The 21,194-nt window shown below is 39.6% G+C and overlaps 1 protein-coding gene across 5 annotated transcripts in view; it reads left to right on the plus strand.

The window, feature by feature from the left end:
- Positions 1 to 1,696: 1,696 nt before the first annotated feature.
- The window catches only part of BCHE (butyrylcholinesterase), a 46,589-nt gene continuing 27,091 nt past the window's right edge, over positions 1,697 to 21,194 (plus strand). The window contains exons 1-2 of one of the 5 annotated variants that reach the window (XM_032446555.1): positions 1,697 to 1,813; positions 20,260 to 21,194. The exon at positions 20,260 to 21,194 is cut by the window's right edge and continues 590 nt beyond it. In XM_032446555.1, the coding sequence (XP_032302446.1) occupies positions 20,265 to 21,194 (930 nt within the window). In that variant the 5' untranslated portion in view covers positions 1,697 to 1,813; positions 20,260 to 20,264. The other 4 variants (XM_015872027.2, XM_032446554.1, XM_015872025.2 and 1 more) reach the window with 4 other exon arrangements.

Genomic DNA, 21,194 nt, shown 5'->3' on the forward strand with positions numbered 1-21,194 from the left:
AAAAAAGCTGTGTAACAAGATGGTTGGAAATATCCAGGGGTGTAATGCACCCATTGGTAACGTGAGCCAGGTCTCCATCTTTGATAGCAATCTAGAAAAAGGTGGAAATAGAATCCTAATAAAATAGGCAGTAATGCTTATTCTAGAGTCAACAAGGACAGTGAAATTAAAAGGAATTGATTGGAAATATTAATGGAATTTGGCCTTCAGCAAAGGAATTAAAAAGGTTCTGCTGAAATAGAAAAAAAATTACAAATAAAGGGAATACACAACACAGGATGAGAGATGTTTGATGTATATATCAGGAAATGCAGCATATTAAACTGCTGAATAATAGAAGAGATGGAAGTGGAACAGTTTAGGACTCTTAAAAATCAGATTGAATGCCAGCTACTGAAATGCACAGTGTAATTATTCTTCTTTATTTCTTACACTGCTATGAAATATCAGACCTAAAAAGAAAAAAACGAGCATCTTCCAGAAGTTTCCTGTGCAAGTTGCATGTATTTTAAAGCCTGTATCAGGAGATGCAGAAATAGCATTGGTTAAATTGCTCTTAAAAATGAATACTCTTTGCATCTTTTGGTCACGTAGTCTCTTTACTTTCTCCACAGTCTGATTAAGATTACAGTGTTTTATCTTTATTTAGAAAATCAGTTTATCATTCGCTGCAGTCCCTGTGCTTGTAGTTTATCCTCAGGTAAATTCATACATTGCCTGTAATTAAACAGATTAAGGACTAGGACTGGTAATGACTGAAAATAAACTCAAAAAGAGAGGGGAAAAAATACATTAACACCAAACTGTAAGAAGTTCTGACACTTTTCAAAACGTACATTTTGTATTTCTGCACACTTGTTTTATGCTTTTAAAGGGATGATCGTTTTTATTCCTTGCCAGATTTGTTCTTCTACTTGGAAAACATTTATTCTGGTTTTTGTAACACAGTGAATTTAGAATTAACATAGCTGGTTGGGTTGGACAAAAACAACCTTGACTGCAATACACATCGTTTTATCCTACCAGAAATATCCTGTGTAAAAATGTAATGTGAACTAGGTTGACAATTCTTGGAAATTAAGTTAGTTAATGATTATACAAATAGGCCAAGGATCAAAACTGCAAGTGAAGTCTAATGGCATGTGGGTAAATTATGTTTACAAGTTACAACATGTAAAGGCAGAACTATCTTAATGTATATGGAATAACACATCTAATATCCATAGGTGAAATGTCATGGTCTCAGTGACCATGGGTAACAATCAGAATGAGCAACACAAGTAGTCTATTTCAGTGAAGTAATACATGGTTGGCATCTGCGAAGTGCTCCTTAGGTGCAGTGATGTTTATTTATAAGTCATGTAAACCACTCTGTGTGTTCTTACATTCTGTATAACTAAGCAGAAATACTAACTCAAGAATCCCAGCCGGCTTTCCTCATGAGTTTGTCATTCTAAGAACCATTTCCCTGCACCAGAACAAAAGGTAGCAATGAAGACCAAGCAGCACAGTATTACAATTAGAAAACAAATTGGGAGGAGCTGGAAGACCCACACTGGTCTGTGTATCCCTATTCTTGAGAAGTCTTAGAATCACCATCCCTCCTGCCATCTGTTAATTGTTAACCAAATTAGCTAACCCAAGGCTGGTGTGGCTGTGCCTGCCTCTACTGCAAACATACCTTTGTAGTTTGCAGTGAATGATGGTTGTGTTTTGCTTAGTGGATTCATGAGCATTATAGCAACCTGCTCTTTCACTGGTGTGAATGTGTGAGCCTCCTTTCATCTCAGCAGCTATAATCTCACTGCAAGAGGTAAAGATTTTGGCAAAGTGGGAAATGCACAGATGGGTGATCAAAGTCAAGCAGCAGTGTGTTTCCTTAAGGTGTTTGCCAAAGTGTTATTAATTAAGTACATTATTTACATTTTAAAAGTAGCATATTTTGTGAGTTATGTGAAGTTCCTGGCTCCTGAACCAGCTGCTTATCTGACAGCAGGCCAGGTGAAACAGCACTTGTGGATATAAGGAGCTTGGCTACTTAGCAACCCTTGATCAGCCTGAGAAAGCTCTTCTGGGAGTAAAGAAAGGAGCAGCAAGAGAGGAAATCAGCTCTCGAGGTTGGTCTTTTCTGGGTTTTGTTTTATTTAAGTTAAGAAACAATGAAATGGGAGAGGTGGAAGTTCTGATTTGATCAGGCAGGAAAGTTTGAGCAAAGGAAGAAATAAATGCCACTCCCCCCACCCTTATTTTTTTTTACCAATTGGTCAGAAACATTATCATAGTCTTGATGTTGCAGTGGGCAGGCTGGGGAGCTGTGCCAGTGGGGGTTTGGTCCTTACCTCAAAGCCTGGGAGCTCACTATAGCCCCTCCCATAGTGACCCTAGACCAGCTGAAGGGTACATGAAATGGCACCAGTCCTGCAATTACACAGTGTCACTTGGTGAAATGAACTGCCTTACACCCAAAGCTAGGAAAAGTTGTGCGTACCCCATCCTATGCTTCAAGTTCTTCAGAGGCAGTGGGCAAAAGATACTAAGTTGGAAACTGGAAATCTTCTGCTGCAGGAACAGCTAAGTAATAGCTAATGGCTGAAAGTGGTACTTTTGCGGTCCTTTCCATGTGTTCTTCAATAGCAAAAATGCAAAATACTCTCTAGGAGAACAAAGAAGTTATTATTTGCATGGTTACCTCTCTTGTGTAGTTTTGCAGTATATCTGAATGCAGCTGATTTTGGACAACCAAAAAAAGGATGTATAGGTACTTCCATGTCACACTGAGGGTGTACTACTGCATGATTTTGTGATGCATACAGGTAAGCAGAAAGATGCCTTTCTAAAGTAGCTTGCACCCAACTTAGGTGTGGTCATCCCCCTGGGAATGGGTCTGGTGTGGGAGGGAGGGAGATATCTCTTAAATCTATCATGGCCAAAGCAACGATCAGCCTTAAAACTGTATTGGAGTGAGAATTAGTGTTAGACTGAGTGAACCAAATGAGAGGAAAACTATTCACTAGTATGGGATGGAATTGTATGTACTCCTTTCTCTTTAAGGTGTTAGCGTGACATCAAGGCAGAAATGAAGTGTTTTAGGGTCAGGTGCTTCCTTCTCTCAGTTCTCACTGGGAATTTTCCAATTGTCAAAAATCCAGCCATAAGAAATGCACTTTCACCACAGTTTGCAGCTATATCTCTCTAACTGATAACACTATCAGGCGACCTTTGTGCAACGTGAGAAGCAGAACAAACGCTTATCAGCTGATTTCTTGCTACTCTTATGTCATATAATTGTTGACAATAAGGGTGAGACTTCAGATGTGTTTTTCTTGGTGCTAAGGTCATGCCATGAGATAGCAAACCCCATTAGCTGAAGTCTACCAGGATAGGGCGCCTCTGCAGGGTGCTGTGCTGGGGAAGCTTCTGTGATAGCAGGCTGCTCAGAGCTCATCCTTAGCCACAGTTCATCCAGATACCACCAATACTCCAAAGCTTTCAAGCTCTCAATCCAGCAAAAACTGGATTTTGTGTTTTCTTTGTGTATGTGTTTGGGTCATTTTATGTGTTTGTGATTTCTTTATAGTTTCTATGTGTAGGTTTTTGTTATTGGTTTTGGTTTTTTTTTTTTAATTTTCTTTTATTTTTATTTTTTCCCATTGGTAACATCTTGGCTCCATTGGTCTTGATAGGTTGCTCTCTATCAGCCTGGCTTCATAGAAGCTAGGTGGTGTTTTAGTATGGTGATAGACTGTAGCTGAAATTAAAATTCATACTTTTTCTTCTATGCATATTATTCTGCAATGCCAAAAACACAATGGATTCACTTTCAAATAAGAATATAACAACACTGCAGCACATGGCTGACTGTTGCTGATGGCTTTGAGAGATGCGATACTGAGTTGTGATGCTGAGCAGCCAAGGAAATGTGGGAGAGAAGTTAGAAAGCCAAATTTATATCTCAGAGAACTTGCCAGTATTTCTGCATCTGTGTTCATCTCAAACTATTATCTGAGTTTACTTTGTTTTGTAAAGTCAAATCAAAACATGTCATGCATTCCGGGATAAACAGTAACATTCAATAGCTCCAGCTAATTTAGCATAGGTTTGATGGAATAGTTCTACAGAATTAGGACATATAATATGAGATACTGATGTACTTTCCAGTAATACTGCATACATTAATGAATTTTCTATGTCAAGTAAGATGCTATCCAATAGGGTCAGAGTAGATAATTGTAGTGGAAATACTGTGTCACGGCTTGAAGTAGTGATTGAACACCTGGCAGGAAGGCAGGGCCAACACAGGGGAGCTCAGGTGTGTGCATTGCAATACATATGAGTGACTGGGAGGGCTGAAGCCAGGATCCACCCCTTTCCAGACCTCATTTAAGGATTGGCAATGAAATCAAGGTTATCCTTTTGGACATCCCTGCGTACCTGAGGCCTTCCAAAGGTAAGTCCTAGGGATTCTAAGGATTATGTAAAAACATGTTCAGAAGGAAAGAAATAGTGGGCAAAAGATACTAGTCTGCTCCAGCAAATGCGTGCTTTTGGATTATCGTGGTTAGTAAACCTTGTAGCTTAACTAAACTGTGTTCTTAACAGCTGAGTAACACTGAAGAATCTAAGGCAATGGTGTTGCCAGAGTTCTAACTAAATGAACCTTTGTTTTCAGTATAGCCTTCGTCAATTAATTTATATCTTTGTTATTAATAGAAAAGAAAAAGGGAGTTACTGAAAAATATATATGCTTTTTATGTCACTGTAGATATCATAAAATTTTCAGGTATACTCATCGATGCCAATTAAGATCATGGATAACATCTGAATTTCTGTCTAGTTGGGAGTCAAATATTGACTTCCATCAGTTCCTCTATGGGAAATTTCAGGACTTCACAGCTGCTAATCTCACACTGTGAATTAAAGGCAAATGCTATATACTCCACTCGTGCAATGCACAATTAGAAGTAAAATGCAATAACTTACTATCCTCTCAAAAGAGCAAATGTTCTGTGTGAGCTGGGAAACTTTCCAATCACAATTTTGGAACAAGAACATAATTTTAGGTGGCCCTACAGTAGGCAGCACAAGGTACGTGAAAACATTACATATTCATAGTAATCAATACACATTGGCATAAGAGAATTGATTTTTTTTTAAATATCATTGCTTCATCAACTGACAACACAACTGAAATGTTCAACTTTTTCTGCCAATTCCTCCTGCCATGATGCCTAAATATGCATTATACCATAAAGCCAACTATTGTTTGTAGAACTGAATGTTAATTTATATTCTATATTGTAAGTATTCATTGTTCTTAGTCTGTTTTTCTTCATAGATGTGCTTTGGATAACTAAGTCAGATTTCTCTAATGTGAACCGTTATGCGACCATAGCAATTTTTTAGCTTTTGAGATTCTGTAGAGTTGAAAGGGTTATGCTGCTTTTTGCTGGTCCAAAATGGAGCAGAACTGGGAGTGAAACTGCTTTTAAATGTGTAAAACATATTTTAAAGCTCCTGTTGCCTACAAGACATTCCTGCTACATTACTTTTGAATATTTTCCTTGTTTTCTATTACGTAGTTGAAAATTTAAAGTTGTTGGAATGTGGAACAGCAGCTACATTTTGTATTGGATTTACCCTCTTAATAACAGCCACCTGCAACATGCTAGCAGCGATTTCTGGCTGCTTTTGAGGAATAAGCAAACATCTTTATTGAGCTGGTTAGACTTTTGTTTTGAGAGTGAGGCAGCTCTCACTGAGTTAATATTTGTCGTGATTGGTTCATGAGTCTTCATCTACCATTTTTCGTAATTGGTTATATTTACTAGAAAATGAACTGTATCCCATTTGTTTCCAGATTGAAAGTCTGCCTAAATCCATGATATGTTTCTAGTCTTTCAGACTTTATTTGCAGTTTAAAGATGGTTGTTGTGGCTTTTTTTCGTGCTAAATACTATTCATTCATTGCAGTGGCAATGCATTATCCTCAGCTGCAGCATAGACACAGAATTTTTTTCAGTATAAAAGGGAAAAACGTAATCTGTATCTACTTTACATTGCTTCAGACTCACTGAACATATATATATATATATATATATATTTAATTGCCTTTGTTCTAATTTATGAGCAATCAAAAATAACATAGAATCTTCCATTGGAACATTGGGACGTTTAACCATGTCGAGATAAGTTTTGTCTTTGCGTGCCATGATAGCCTTGCAGGTGCTGTTACCACTGGTTAAGGCAAACAGGCTCATGAGCATGATGTAAAACAAGCAAGTACAAGTACTTATTGTCGTAGTGGAGCTCAGAAAATTTGCTGAGTAGGCTGGTACCATTTCTTACGTTATTCCTGGGATTCAAACTGGCAAAAATCAGTCCCAGCAGCAAACTTTGGGGCACTCGATATTAACCTTTCTGTGTGTCAAGAATTAGCACTTCTTTCTTCTCCTTTGTCTTCTCTATCTCAAGAGCAGTTTTTAATCCATGGCAGAAATTTACTTTTACCCTATAGTTATCAGATTTCCATAGTCAGCTTTGGCCATGAGTTGTATCATAAGCCACCTACAAGTACCACTAAATTATCTCCTTAGGTCTTCTTTTAATTCTCTATTAACTTTTTCTTTTTATCAGCTTCATATGGCAAGATAGTTAACCTTTCAAATCATCGGGGATTTTTACTTAGTGCTTAATTTTTCTGAATATTCTGTACTTTTTGCCTTGATGTTTATCACTACATCTAAAATACTGACATATAGGGTAGCAGTAGTTGCTGCTCAGGTAACAGGAAATTTGATAACCTCTGCAGTTGTTCAGCTACATAACATCTGCCCTCTCTGAGCAAATCCACATCAATACTAAATGGATGGAGAGAAGCAGGCTATAGTAGTGTAACTGTGGTTGCAGCAAAAATTGTGTTGGGTTCCTTGGGAAAGTTTCAGAAGAGAAAGCAACCTTGTCATCTGCAACTAACTTGTGATCCAAAAGCCAAGATGGTACCAGTTCCTGGAGGGGAACTGAATAATGGAGTTATATCTTGTGTGAGAGCAATGCCTGTGCTGGCATGTTACCACCACTGAGATGAAAGAAGAGGTAGTGTTGGATAGGGTACACTGATGCAGTCTCTTTCAGGCTACCAGTAGTTATGCAGTTTCTTAGATTAGTGCTATAAGCATAAAGCTTAATGCTCTCTCGATGGGACAAATTAAAAAATAAATAAATAAACAAAACAAACAGATACCTATGTGGGATGATCTTTCCTGTTGCTCCATGCCACTGCTGGTTTTTGAAATGGTACCTTAACTTCGAGACCTAGAAAACATCTGTGTGTATGTAAGGGGAAGCGCAGTAGTGAATTCAAGCTGCAGCAATGAACATGAAGGGGATTGTTTGTTGGAAGCTGCACTGAGCATAACATCAATTCACAGCTCAGCTTTGCACTGTTTGCATCCTAAGCCTGTGCAGATGGGTTATTTATTTTCATACCTGAATTTCATGGCCAGCAAACATTGCCAGTGGTTTACAAAGCGAACCAAAATCCTATGGAAAAAAAACAACAAAAACTGAGCTGTAAAATCAAGAGGAAAATGAGTCTGAGGGATGAGTTTATTTCTGGTTTTTGAGGATTTGAGGGTCTTTCCAGGCAAATAACTGCTGTCGGGTGAGCACAGCAGCAGAGTTCTGTGGTGATACACGCTGCTTAAGGGCAACAGCACAACCTGGTGGTTTATGGTTATCCTAATGCATCAGATCAGGCATCTGCATAGGGAAATCCAGGACTTTCTCTTCCCAGGAAGCCACATCAGTGTCTGTACAGAATCAAATTTGTTTCTCATTAGTTCATTTGTAAGATGCTGTTTTACTTGAGGTTATCAGAATAAATAAACAGGACGGGACTGCAAAGGGATATACAAAAAGATAAATGAATAGGTCTCTTCCTTTCCATAAATTCTTGTGTTTCTCATTACTTTGTCTTTGTAGTTTAGTTCTGAATACAGCTGACTTATAGTCTTGGTCTAAGAGCTCTGGTCTGCATGGTAATATGGTTAATGCAATTGAACTTGCATTTGAGCTAATATTTATTTATTTTAGTGCAATTAAAACTACATGAAATGTGAAGTGTGCTGGAATTTATGAAAATACTTATTGTTCTGTTTTAATCTGTTGTAGAGGTAAATGTTAAATGAAGGAAACATAAGAGAGGGTTTGTGTTACTTTCACAGAGCCACTCGTGTCAACAAACTGAATGCTGTATCAGCATTTACAATGCTTGGGGGATGAACTGGCTCTTGTTGGTGTAGCAATTTCATGGTACAAATCCAGTGTGCTGCCATATGTGCCTACCAAAGTCTGTTCTCATTGCTCCAAAATTGGTATCAAATCTCTAGTGTCTGCTTAAATTTGGAGGGCAACAACATAAACACAAATTCTGGCTGATTTACATGTCTGTGATGATTGTAATATGGTTTGCTTCCTAAACTGAAGCAGTGCAAGCAGTCTGCCAAGAAAATGAGCTGCAGTATTTTCTGTTGTGATTTAGAAGAGCAGTTTTTAACATTTAGTCACTAACCTGAGGGTAGGTAGGCACCTAAATTCAGGTTATGTTTCACATGCAGTGATGCTGTGAAGTCTCAGGTTTGGGATTTCAGCTTTTTTTTCCTTTGACATAAATAACATTGTGTGTGTTGGCCTTCTAATTGTACAGGGTGCTGTTGCAGACGTGGGTAACAACTGTTGGTGCTGTACTTCCATAAGCTGTTGGGGTTGTGTATCTATACCCGTGACCCAGTGATTCAGCAGCATCTGAAGCACATGTTGTCAGAATGTAGTGCATCACATTGAAAATCATTAATAGCTATACTCTATGCAGTGACATGATGCAATGTAACAGCTGGCCCACAGAGAAACTCGAGGCATCCTGTCCAAGTCAGATATGCTGATATTTGTGGGAGGTGCTGGCACAATGTGTGGGGACATTGCCAGTGTCCTGCCCACTAGTGGCACTGCAGTCATGCCAGACATATAGAATGGAGCACTCATAATCCACGCTGACGTTCTCTCCTGTGTGTCCTGCCAAAGATTTATATTAAATGGGTGAAGGTGAGCCCTGATCAGGCCTGTTTTACGTGCCTTTGAGGCAGTGTGGGGACAACAGGAGCTGTCAGTCAGACACTTGAATTCTAAGTATCTGCAACTTGTCTGTTTATGAGGCTGGACAGTGATGGTGGTGATGCGCTAGAACAGATTGCCCAAGGAGGCTGTGGATGCCCCATCCCTGCAGGCATTCAAGGCCAGGCTGGATGTGGCTCTGGGCAGCCTGGTCTGGTGGTTGGAGACCCTGAACACAGCAGGGATTTGGAACTGGATGATCATTATGGTCCTTTTCAACCCGGGCTATTCTATGATTCATTTCTCACTGACCCTATCTATCTCAGGCAAAGACCTCTCTGTTTTTCAGTGGATGGGAAACAGCTTCCTATAAATACTTCACAAAACTTTGTTGCCTTACAGTCATGTAGATTTAGGCTGTGTATACTGACAAATGTTACTCTGTGCATGCTTCCACCAGATGCCACTTTTATTAGATGCAAAGTTTTTTTTCCCCTTGGACAACTCTCACCTGATGTTTACTTGTCCTATTTCAATCACCATCGAAATTCACAACCATGATGTGAAAGCCTAGCAGTTCTTTGTGAGAGATTTATTTTGTATACATCAACAATAAAATTCCCTTTAGTTAATTCAAATAGACCAGGGTAAAGGTCTCCATCTTGCACGATTTTTTTTGCAACATTTAGAATAGCTGACTTAAAAATGGGAATAAGAATAAAAGGAGGAGAAGAGACAAGGCAGCAAAGGAGAGTTAGCAAATTGCCCTTCGCTTTTCATGCTGTTAAATCCTAATCACCAGCAAATGCCCTCTCATTGGAGAGGACAGCTCATGTTTGATTTAAGGACAAGTGTGCTTAATCAGGAAACACCACAGGCTTCTGCATTTCTTTGTGTGACATTCCAAACGTTAGGATGTTTTCATCAGCTGCTGACAGGATATTTTGCATGAACATGAAAGTTAAAATCACTGAGTGCTTCCACAAGCAACTCTTAACCATTGCGCTTTGTTCCTCTAGAGGCTCTGGGAAATGCACTGATGTTCTATGAAAGTGTATCCCTGCAGGATAGGTAATGCTGGAGGCACTGAAAGGTAAACCCTGTTAAACCTGAGTAGTGGTGATGCCTGCCTACCTGTAGGTTGTGGTTTCTGTTTTTCTTCAACAAGTGGGTTGCTGCTTTGGCAAAAATGCAGGCTTGTGGTTTGGTGCCACAATACTCCATCTGTGCCTTCCGAATCCTCTTCCAGACCAAATCCTCACTACAAGCTTTATTATGATTAATTACTGTGCACAGAGATTCCCAGCTGTGTTTGTGGCTGCTACAACAGGCCCTGGCAGCTCCTGGACAGACTGCTCTAAGGGCTGTTCTTCCTCATGGGACATCCACCAGCTGAGGAGCCCTAGAGGAGCTGGCAGGGAGTTCTTTTGATCGTTGCTTTTGGTGACGTTTTTGAAAACGCAGCCTTAGAATCTCAAGGGAAGATTTCCATTTAGCGTGGAAAAGATGAATGGAGATGTTGCTTTCATTCAAGATTGCCATCAGAAATGTCTTTGAGTTTCAGTAATGTATTGACAATCCCTCTAAATGTGAAGGATTTAAACAAAACCTGGAAGGATGATGTTTTAATACTCTGTGTGTCTTGATGCAATTCAGACTTCCTTACGATTTGGGCACATCTTTTAATTTCCCAGTATCTCTGGTCTGGTAAGGTAAATAGAAAGTCCTTCAGGTTACAGGCTGTCCCTGTGCGGTTTGTACTGAACCTGCCTTCAGGCAGAAATTAGAGAATAAGCAGAGCATCGACATTCCTGTTTCTGCTCAGTGTCTCTGAGCTGAGGTGAGCAGGGTCTGCCTGCAGTGCCACGTTCTGCCTGTGTGCACTGAGCTCTTCCTTTTCTGTTCAAACTGCTGCAGTCCAAGCTGAGGGAAATTACATATACAGATTGGTTCTGGTGTTAAAACCTTACTGCACAATACATAGGAAGGGTCTGGAGAAAGTCAGCATTGTTCTGGCTTTGTTGGTGCAAGCAAATGTGAGAGGAGGTAAAGAGACGTTTATCGGTTCATCCATCAGGAAACTGTGACGCAGAGTAATCGTGAGTGGAATACAGGTAAAGAACTAATGAAGTTGGCTAATGAATGAGTAGCTCATGCAAAATAATGTTTTGTAATAGTTGAATGTGATTAGTATTTCAAGAACTCTGTTGGATGCAAAATTTCCCTGCAAATATGTATGCAGCATCTCATAGTATCTCATTTAAGTTGATGCTGCCTACTTAACATAGACATATAGCAAAAGCTGTGGGAGTGTACTGTACTTTGCCACGACGCCACCTGCCCTGATGACTGTTTTTCAAGCAGATGGTACTGTGATGAATTACCCAATATTCACGAATCATAGCATCTTCCTGAAAAATTTGCACAGATGTTTATAATGAGTTTCATGATTACACAACGCTTGCACATCCACAGAGCAAAGGGGCCTTCTGTTCAAAAGTCACTCAGCCTGAGAAGTTTGCTTTTCTGATAGGACTATAGCATCACTCAGCAGTGCCTGAGCTCCCATAAGTGTAATAATCTTTGGGCACGGCCCTATGGCAAAAGGTCAGTCTGTGCCTATGTGCTTTGGGCCATGGGGTAACAAAGTAAGCACAACCTCTTCTAGGGTCATCTGTTTTTCATGGAGTTGTATTTCTTTCACGAATCATGTAAGCAAAAAGATCAAATCCTCTGTGAATTACATAATGTAAGGGAAAAAGAACTGGAATACTTCGTAGTTTTGCTCTGATTGTAGCAAGGAAAAATATAACACGTGGGCTGATGCCAGTGACCACCAGCAACACCTTCCTCTTTCTTCAGCAGATCTGTTGGATAGGTGCAGCCAGCCTGACTGCCACCAACAACGCATGGGCTGCAGAAGTTTCCTCTCCAATGCACACATGTAGAGCAGCAACGGAGCATTTGTGGATATGAAATTTTACCTCACCTAAACTATCTTTACTGTAGTCTGTTGCTGTGACACATCCAGGTGCCATGAGCCATTTATTAAAGAGTGGACAAGGGCACAATGAACTTGTTTCCATTGTAATTTCCCACCAGCAGGTCCTGGTGTGTGCCTTGGTTCTTTCAGTGTGTTGGATGAAAGGGAATTGGAAATCAGTAAGGACTTCAGCCAAGACTTTGAACACCTCTATGTCTTCTTCATTAGAGAAACACACCTCTGTCACTAAAACTGAAAGACGGAAAATCATATTAGTGATGAGGTCTAAAATGAAGAGTGAGAATTGGGAAGTTTCTACCTTCCCTATTCAAGATTAAATTCTGACTTTTTTGCTATTCATAGAGGCAGGGTGGGTTGTTACTGATCAAACTTCGTACCACACGTGGTAGGCTACCTTGGTTTTTGAGAACTGCCCAGGTATTGCTTGGGCATTTCTGCTTTTGGTGCATTGCATAACTAATGACTTCAGCTGACGAATGTATTATCACAAGACAGCAAAGAAAAGTTCTTTGTGTGTGTCAGGTTACCTAATTATGATCACACAAGGTTCCAGCTCTTTGCTGACACTCCGGTCTGGCCTGTTTTCTTACATAATTAACGTCAAGGATATAATACTGTCATGCAAGACATGTTGTGCATACATTAATTATTTCTTTACTTTCTTTATTGAATCTAAACCTTATATGAGACAAAGTAATGGGTTATGTAAGAATACTATAGGAAATTAAGAGTAAATGAACATTCAAAAGAAATAATAACAGTAATGCCTCTATTTTTCAACTCAATGTATTTCCTCATTGGCTCAGACTTCTCCAAGAGTTTTATAAAAATGCAGGCCATAATTGTACTAATAAAGAGGAAATTATACCAACCTATAATTAGAGTAATAAGAAGAAAGCTGAAGTAGATTATAATTGAACCAATAAGAGGAAAATATAATCATGTTTAATGGCTTATATGGATGTTATTGTCTTCTGTATATTTAATGAAGTGGTATCTATTTTCATGATATGTACCCAAGACATCTTTCCTGATGTTATCAAATTTCTTTTCACATCAGTTCACTCTCATGACTTTTCTAACTGTTTGCTAATAGAAATATTGCTGTGAATTCCTGCCAGTCACAAGCAACATCTGAGGTTGCTTGGACAGAACAGAACTATTCTGTGTTCATTGTCACAGTCTGGAAAGGCTCATCCTGGGTTAGGGTGCTGGCATTTCAGAACATTTAGAAAACAGTAGAATAGCAGTTTTCTCTGCAAATGAATTGTGTAGGAGATCAACATATAGAAGGTCCCCAGCAAAAGCCTCATGTTGAGACAATCCCCTCCTGCTCACAGAAGCCCTGCTCTAACACTTAGATGGCAATAACTCATCACAGGTGTCCCAAACTCTGCTTTGTTACTCTTTGGTTCTGGCGAACACCTATTCCCCCAACTGTAGTGTGTGTTGCTTTGTTGTTGGCTTACCCATCTCACCCTGTAAGCACCTCTGGAATGAGGCTTCTTCAGATAACCAGCATAAAGGCAGAACTTCATATGGGTCTGGAGACAGCTGCAATTGCCCCTAGTAACACTCAGTCTCACCAGGCTTCTTTACTGTGTCAGTGTTTTGCATTAACAAATATCTAGAGTTGTGCAGTACCAAAAGAGGTAATGATATCTCTCAGGGTCACCGTGTGTGGACAACTACTGTACAGAGATGCTCTGCAAGCATAATAAACCTTTATTTTTAAATTGAGTTTATATCTTCATATGTGCAGTCACATAGTGTGAATAGAAGCTTTCAAGCTGAGCAGTAGTGGATCCTCGCTGCCACTGAACACCTATCTTCTGTTTTTCTCACCTGAAGATTTCACAGCTTTTGGCTTCTTTCTTTTCCCCCTTAAGTCTTTGAGCTGCTAAGTGTTCCCATCTGCAGTTTTACCTTTCTTATCTTGTGCAGTCTGAGTTTGTTTTTTTTACAGCTTTTTCTCAGGCCTTAGCAGTTTTCTCAGAAATGCAAGTCAAGGTCATCCAGTTGCTCTGTGGGAAAACCCAGCTTGCGACTGGAGGTAGCTGAGGCCCCAGGGGAGCTTACCAAGGCTGGAATTTAAAATAAAAACTCCTCATTTTTATTTTCTTTTTCTTTTTCAATGGAACATTTCATCTAGGATAGCCATTATTTTCCTTTTGATTTTCTTCTTAGCAACTAAGAAAAGAAGAATGTTTCCTACTTCGTGTACTATAGCATTTCCACACGCACTTCACGTGTGACTGCCTTTGCTTTGAAGTGCTGTTTGCAAAACTTTTCAGCCCACTTATTCCCATGGGAGCCTAGGTGCTCTTTCTCAGGCTGCAGATGGCTCAGAAGGGCAGGGTCAAATCTAGAGAAGGGAACCATTCACATCTGAACTGGCCTTGAAAGCTCAGATGTCATACTGGGAGAGAGGCGTTTGCTTTCCATTGTCAACATCTGAAATATACCTCTTTCCAAATAGGACCTCTCCTGCCAAAATTCCTACATCAGTGGGAGGTCTATTTCATAGGTGTGTGTTGAGTTCTCATATTTGGTGCAGATTTTGTTGAGAACTCTGCCTTAAACATGACCTCAAAATATAGTTGGATGGATAGATAGATTGATAGATGTAGAATTTGAAAGTACTGATGTGTGTGTATGTATATATATATAAATATATATATATGTATATATATACACTCTCTATATATCTGCTGTTGTATCCTTTTTATTTCATGCTCCCAGAGGAAAACTGAGAAAATGGCCAAAGAATTACCAAAGGCGTTAAGTGTATTTAATCTCTAATTCTCACTCAGGTATTTTTAGTAAGCTAAGTAATAACTAAAATAAGTGTTTCCTCTCACTCTCACGGTGGTGGAACTTTAATTTATATGTTAATTTTTCTAATTAGAGAAGAAATCATAAAAGAAGGCTTACTTTTCTTAAGTATAGACTAACATTGGACTAAAGTATAGTAGTCAAGAATTATAATGATGTGCACAACCTGTCTTGGCTGATGGCAGCCAAGTAATGCCAAGGTAGAACTGACAGCATTTCCTACTGCCCCCAAACCAGCCTGAGTACTCACTTGCCATGGGGGTCACCTTTTCAGGGGACTGTTTGCTTCCTGCTGCTGTTCTACCATTGAGTGCAGTGGTTTGTCTTTAGCATTAGAAATAGCTCATTGAAGTGGCCTCTAACGAGATTTGGGGCTTTTGTTTCATTTTTTTCTGATGTTACAGTAATGAAGTAAATGTGTGTCACCTGGCAGTGCTCCTGAAAGAGGCATTAGAGAAAGTCAGTGCATGTCAGAGAACATGTGGAACTGCCTTAGTTTAGATAGCAAATCATAGTGCTTCACACAGGAAACTGCCCTTAAAACATTTTAATCACCTGGGATTGGATTGCCTCTGGAACTGGTTCCAGATTCTGGCTAAGAATTCTAAATTTCAAGCTAACAACTATATTGGATACTTCAACACTAAAAGTTGGGGGCTTTATAATCTGAATTAGGTTTAGACTGGGATATATTCTCTCACACGGTCATATCCCTGCAATTTACAGTCTACTTCCAGGATCAGATATCTGACAGATAAAACTATCAGCATAAACCACATGGCAGTGCTTTCTTGAGCTTTCCTCTATTAAAACACTTATTTCATGTGCTAGTTTCTTTAAAAAATAATAATAATAATAATAAAAATCATTTATGGTCTCCACGTTAAGGTCTATAAACTTCATACATTTTATTTCTGCTTTATTTCTGTTCTATGCATTGCCAAATATTGCTTTTGTGTAATCGAAATGTAGCTCTAGTTTGATTATTAAGCAGAGGGAGAGTAATTGTTTTGAGCTCTAAAGGGAAGAAAAGGCTGATGGTAGAAGCAAACCTTGAATAGTGGAAAAGTGGGGTGTTTTTTTTTTTCCTTTTGAGAGGCATTAGAGAGCTCAGGGCTGGGAGCCCCAAGACCAAGGCATGGTTTCATGTGGTAGCTCAGGGACATAAGTTTGCTAAGACATCTTGTAAGCATGGTGTATACAGTTTAGCTTCTCCTTTCCTCTTCTCTCTTCTGCCTTCTTCTGTACTTCAAAATGTCTGCAAATGACATAATCAACTCCATCACAGGCAACACCATGGGTCCTGCTCCCAGTTGGGGACAGAATACCCAGCAGGAGTTACAAGCAGCCCTGACAGCTCTGGCACTTACACTGGCTTGGCACCCCCAGCCATGCATTCTGATGGAAACAACACTTAACGTGCTCAGGTGAAAGGAGGACATCCCATAGAGTAAGCAGTGTGGTGATTTCTAATTTTAACTCTGAGAGAGAAGGCACTGTGTGATGCCATATGGGTGCAGTTCTTCACTGCAAAGCCAGGACCGCGCAGAGCAAATTTCAGCAGTAGCCCTCAGATGGCAGTGAGTCAAGTAATGCCAGTGATGCTTGCCAGCTGTTGACATGTCCGCACAGCAGACACTCCTCCTTTATCTGCCAACAGTTGCTTATAACCAAAAATAGTGACTTATGCTACAGCGAAAACAAAAACTTGAAGTACTTTCACAGTGTACAAACACTGAGCGGTACAGCAGCAAAAAAATCAAGAGGTATGGGCAGCATTCTGTGCACAATGAAAGAAAGAAAGGCAGGGTTTTAATGTATTTATAAATCCGTTGATCTTCCCAGATTATCAAAGCGTTGCCCTGTGCTAAAAGCAAATTATTGCCTCTTTCCTTTCCTATAGAAGTGGATAGCTGATTTTTCCCCAAAAGAAGTTTCCCTTTGTAGCGTTTCCCCAGCAGTACAATGTGCCTTGGAGCAGATGTCGGCTAGCAGGGAATGCTGCCTGCAGATCAAGTTGCTGCTGCCAACTCTCGCGAGCTTTGTGTCAGAAACAGTTGATTATAATGTCAGTACTGTCCAATTTACGGGCTTAGAGCAGCAGCTGCACACTGCGTTTTCCCTGAAGTATTCAAAGATCCCGAACCTTTAAAACTTTGTAGTTCTTGTAATAGAAGTGGGGTAAGTGATTCTCTGTTTCCACGTCTCTGTCTGCCAGGGGTAATTTACAGTTTCGCTTGATTTGCACGGGGATTGTGATCTTTTAAAACGCTCTGCTCTGCCCATTTGTTGCTCTCTTGGGAATACTCTCCTCTGCAAATGGAACGAGTAAGCAGGCGTGCGAATCAGACCTTGGTGTTATTTAAGGGACCCTGGGCTGAGTAAATTAAACTGAGCCAGAAATCACTTATTAATTCAGCCATCTTCTCTATTTAAATAGTGACTTTATTATTTTATGTAGTTTTTTTCTTTTTCTTTGTGGCTGGGTAAAGATTTGTGAGGAGACAAAACAATCATTGAAATAAGTTGTGTTCCCCTGTGGAATAAGAATATAAAAGCATGTTCTGTTTAACTTCTGGTGGAGAAAACTACCACAAAAGTGGCTTTTTAATGAATGCAAATGCTTTACATGATATATCTCTGCTCTGCTAAGGTTGATGAGCTGGAGTACTCTGCTGCTGATTTACTTTCATAGTAATACGTGATATTTGTTTTTCTCATGTAACATTTCTCAGCATAAACTTAAGTTTACATTGTTGGGTTTGTTTTAATGCAGCGTGAGAAACCTTATTAAATGTATTACTGGTCATATATCGAAGGTATCCTAATAAACTGCCCTTGTTACGTTTTGTCAATATTAGCAGAGTAACGTGAGAGTAGGCAGACTCCTTCATTCAATTGTATAAAACTTCTGTGTGTTTTAAGCTTGATCTGTTTCATGCTTTTCTTTTAAAATGCCATCTATGCTACTGCAGAGATCGTTGGAGAGGTGGTTCAGAACTGAATCTTTGCTTATTTCTTTTTTTCTTCTAAAATTTCTACCTTTGGGATCAAAAGTTACACCTGTGTGTTTTGCAGTGCTACTACAGTGTTTTATTCCTGTCCCGTTCTTTTTTTAATTTACTGGAGAGGGCAGATGGGAGTTTACTTTAATTACAATTTAGATATTAAAAGCCTCAGGACCTTTAACAACTCTATTTTTTCTTATTGCCATTTGTTTTCTTGGTAATGACACTGAAACCTTTTACTATTTCCAGTTTGTTGCTATCTCTCAGTCCCAGGGTCATGAATTGGAAATGAATATGTGATGAAGAGAAAATGTCACTGAAATGATGGACTTAATTACTTTTTCCACCTCACAGTGCTTTGTGGTTGATGCATACTTCCTACTATTACCATTACTAGGTTGAGTGTGAGATGGGGGGCAAAGAGCTTAGCCCTACCCTAATCCCTACATGGCTTTTCTAATCCAGCTCTTAAAAGATTTAGTTATGGGAATGAACGGACAAAAAATAAGCAGGCACCAGTGAGGGGAACTCCATGGGGACTTTGTAGGAGCTGCTGGACCACATGGTGACACGACAGCTCTGTGAGATTTGGTGTTCAGGAGGACAGGTTCCTACATGCCACACTTAAGGTTGGGTGGAGTGTTAGACTAAAACTTCAAGTTTATTATCCTTTTTCACCACCTTTTTTTTTCTTTTTCTTTCAAATTAAAATATAATAACATGTTTATTTTTCTGATGTTTACCTGTTGTTTGTCTGTCTTTATTAAAACTAGAGCAATTGACCCTGATGGTTCTCATCTGTATGTTTGCTGCCCTCTCAAAGTCAAGAACCTTGTTGCACAAATTGTTCCTTTTTTATTTTATTTTCTTAGTTTGTTTCTAGCAGTATGCAAACAAGGGAGGGGAGCTCATCTCGGGCACATAGCTGTACTTTCCACAGAAATTAGCCTCATTCCATTTAAGGACAAGTGCTTCTCATTAAAGTGGCTGGACAGAGTATGCTATGTACAACAGGGCAATAAGGAAAAAATAGAGGAAAGCTTTGCTGAGCATTTTCAAATATGTAAGACATAGAAATAGATTTATGTAAATGCAATTTTTCTGAATTTGAGAGATTGATGCTGGGTATTTTTAAGGGTGTTTGGAAAGGCTGTGGTAAATAGGTCTACTAGTGTGCTTAAATGGGGTACGTAGTATCTATATGCTTTACTTTAAGATGATGTTAGCTATTACTTAGTTCTTAGGGAGAAAAGATCAGGCGATCCTTAAACTATGAATCACAACCAGGGTAAATATAAAAAAAAAAAAAAGAAAAAAAACTTTTTTTTTTGTTTGTTTTTTTTTTGTTTGGTTTTGTTTTTAAATGTTAATTTTAACTCATAGAAATATACTGTTTGTAGTGATTTTGATAGTTATGAACTTGGTTACGTTGCTCTAGGGAAATAAGGTCTTGCAAGAGATATTTCATTTAGGTCTTGGTGTAGCTCTCTTTGCAGTCACCCAGTCAAACTCATGAGCTGGCACTCAGTTCAGGGGCCCTTTGAACAGTGGCTCAAACACCTTCAGCTCTGAAGATATATGGGTAGGGCAGTGAGACCACCCAGGGATGCTTGGAGTTCACAGCAGTGTGGTCTTGATGGTTTGCATCAGCCCAGGCGCATGCTGTGATGTGAACATGGCTAAAAGCTTAAATAGAATTGGAAATCCTTGGATTAAAACTTGCTTTCTAGCTCTTCCTCCTCCCCCCATCTCACCACCCCCAGCCCCCATGTTCCCAGAATGCATGTTTGTGTATAAGTCTGTGGCTAGTGATATCTATTATCTGCCCTTATTTATCTGAGCATTCAAGTTGCTAAAGAAACTCCTGGCAGAGAAATGGTTCATTGGGCACAGAAATGGTTCGTTGGGCACAGCTTTCTGTGCCACAGACCATAAGATGTTCCACTAATCATGCTGGTGGAAATACAAGTGGTGAAGTCACCTGTTGCAGGCAGTGTGAGGTTGCTGGTGTTTTGTATATATATAACCTATGACCACTTATGTGATTCTCTGATCCAACTTCCTTACTTCTATGTATCTTTAGTAACAAAGTTCTGTAACACTGTACTAATCATTAAATCCTAAACATAGCTTTTACAACAAGACTAACAGGGTATGTTAAAGACTGCTTGAGATTTGTGCTGAAGCACCATCTTATTTTAAGCACCCTTGGGATGATCTGCATCCTTTTTGAATGAACAAGTTTCGCTCTGATGTTAATGCATGGAAATAATAATCCTGAATTTCTTTTTTCCTGTCTTTCAGGCATCATGGTTTGGGCAAATGGGATGAGCATCTGTGCCAAATTTCTTATGTGGCTTCTTCTCCTACATATGTTTATCAGGAAGGTAGTGCCTGAAGATAATATTATTACAACCAAGAAAGGCAAAGTAAGAGGGACAAACCTGCAGGTACTGGGAGGGACTGTGACAGCCTTCCTTGGAATACCTTATGGAAAACCACCTGTTGGTAGACTGAGATTTCAAAAACCAGAGCCTTCTGAGCCATGGTCGGGTATCTGGAATGCAACTAAACATGCGAACTCCTGTTACCAGCTTATAGATACATCTTATCCTGGGTTTCCTGGAACAGAGATGTGGAATCCAAAAACTAACCTAAGTGAAGACTGCTTATACCTTAATGTATGGATTCCTTCTCCCAAGCCGAAGAATGCAACCGTCATGGTTTGGATTTATGGGGGTGGCTTTGAGACTGGGTCAACTTCCCTACCTGTCTATGATGGCAAGTTTCTAGCCAGAGTAGAAAGAGTCATTGTAGTTTCCATGAACTACAGAACTGGTGCATTAGGATTTTTGGCTTTGCCAGGAAACAAGGAAGTTCCTGGAAATGCAGGTTTATTTGATCAAAGATTGGCACTTCAGTGGGTCCAGGAGAACATAGCATCTTTTGGAGGCAACCCAAAAAGTGTGACTATATTCGGAGAGAGTGCTGGCTCGGCTTCTGTCAGCTACCATGTCCTTTCTCCTAAAAGCTATCCTTTATTCACAAGAGCCATCATGGAAAGTGGATCTGCAAATGCCCCCTGGGCTGCAATTACAGCATCTGAAGCCAGAAGGAGAACAGTAGCTTTAGCTAAACAACTTCAGTGTCCCACCAACGATGAGACAGAGCTAATTCTTTGCCTCCAAGATAAGGATCCCAAGGACATATTGGAGAATGAAGTTTATGTAGTAAAATAT

The sequence above is a fragment of the Coturnix japonica genome, chromosome 9, assembly GCF_001577835.2.
Source record: "Coturnix japonica isolate 7356 chromosome 9, Coturnix japonica 2.1, whole genome shotgun sequence".
In the NCBI taxonomy this organism is placed as follows: domain Eukaryota; kingdom Metazoa; phylum Chordata; class Aves; order Galliformes; family Phasianidae; genus Coturnix; species Coturnix japonica.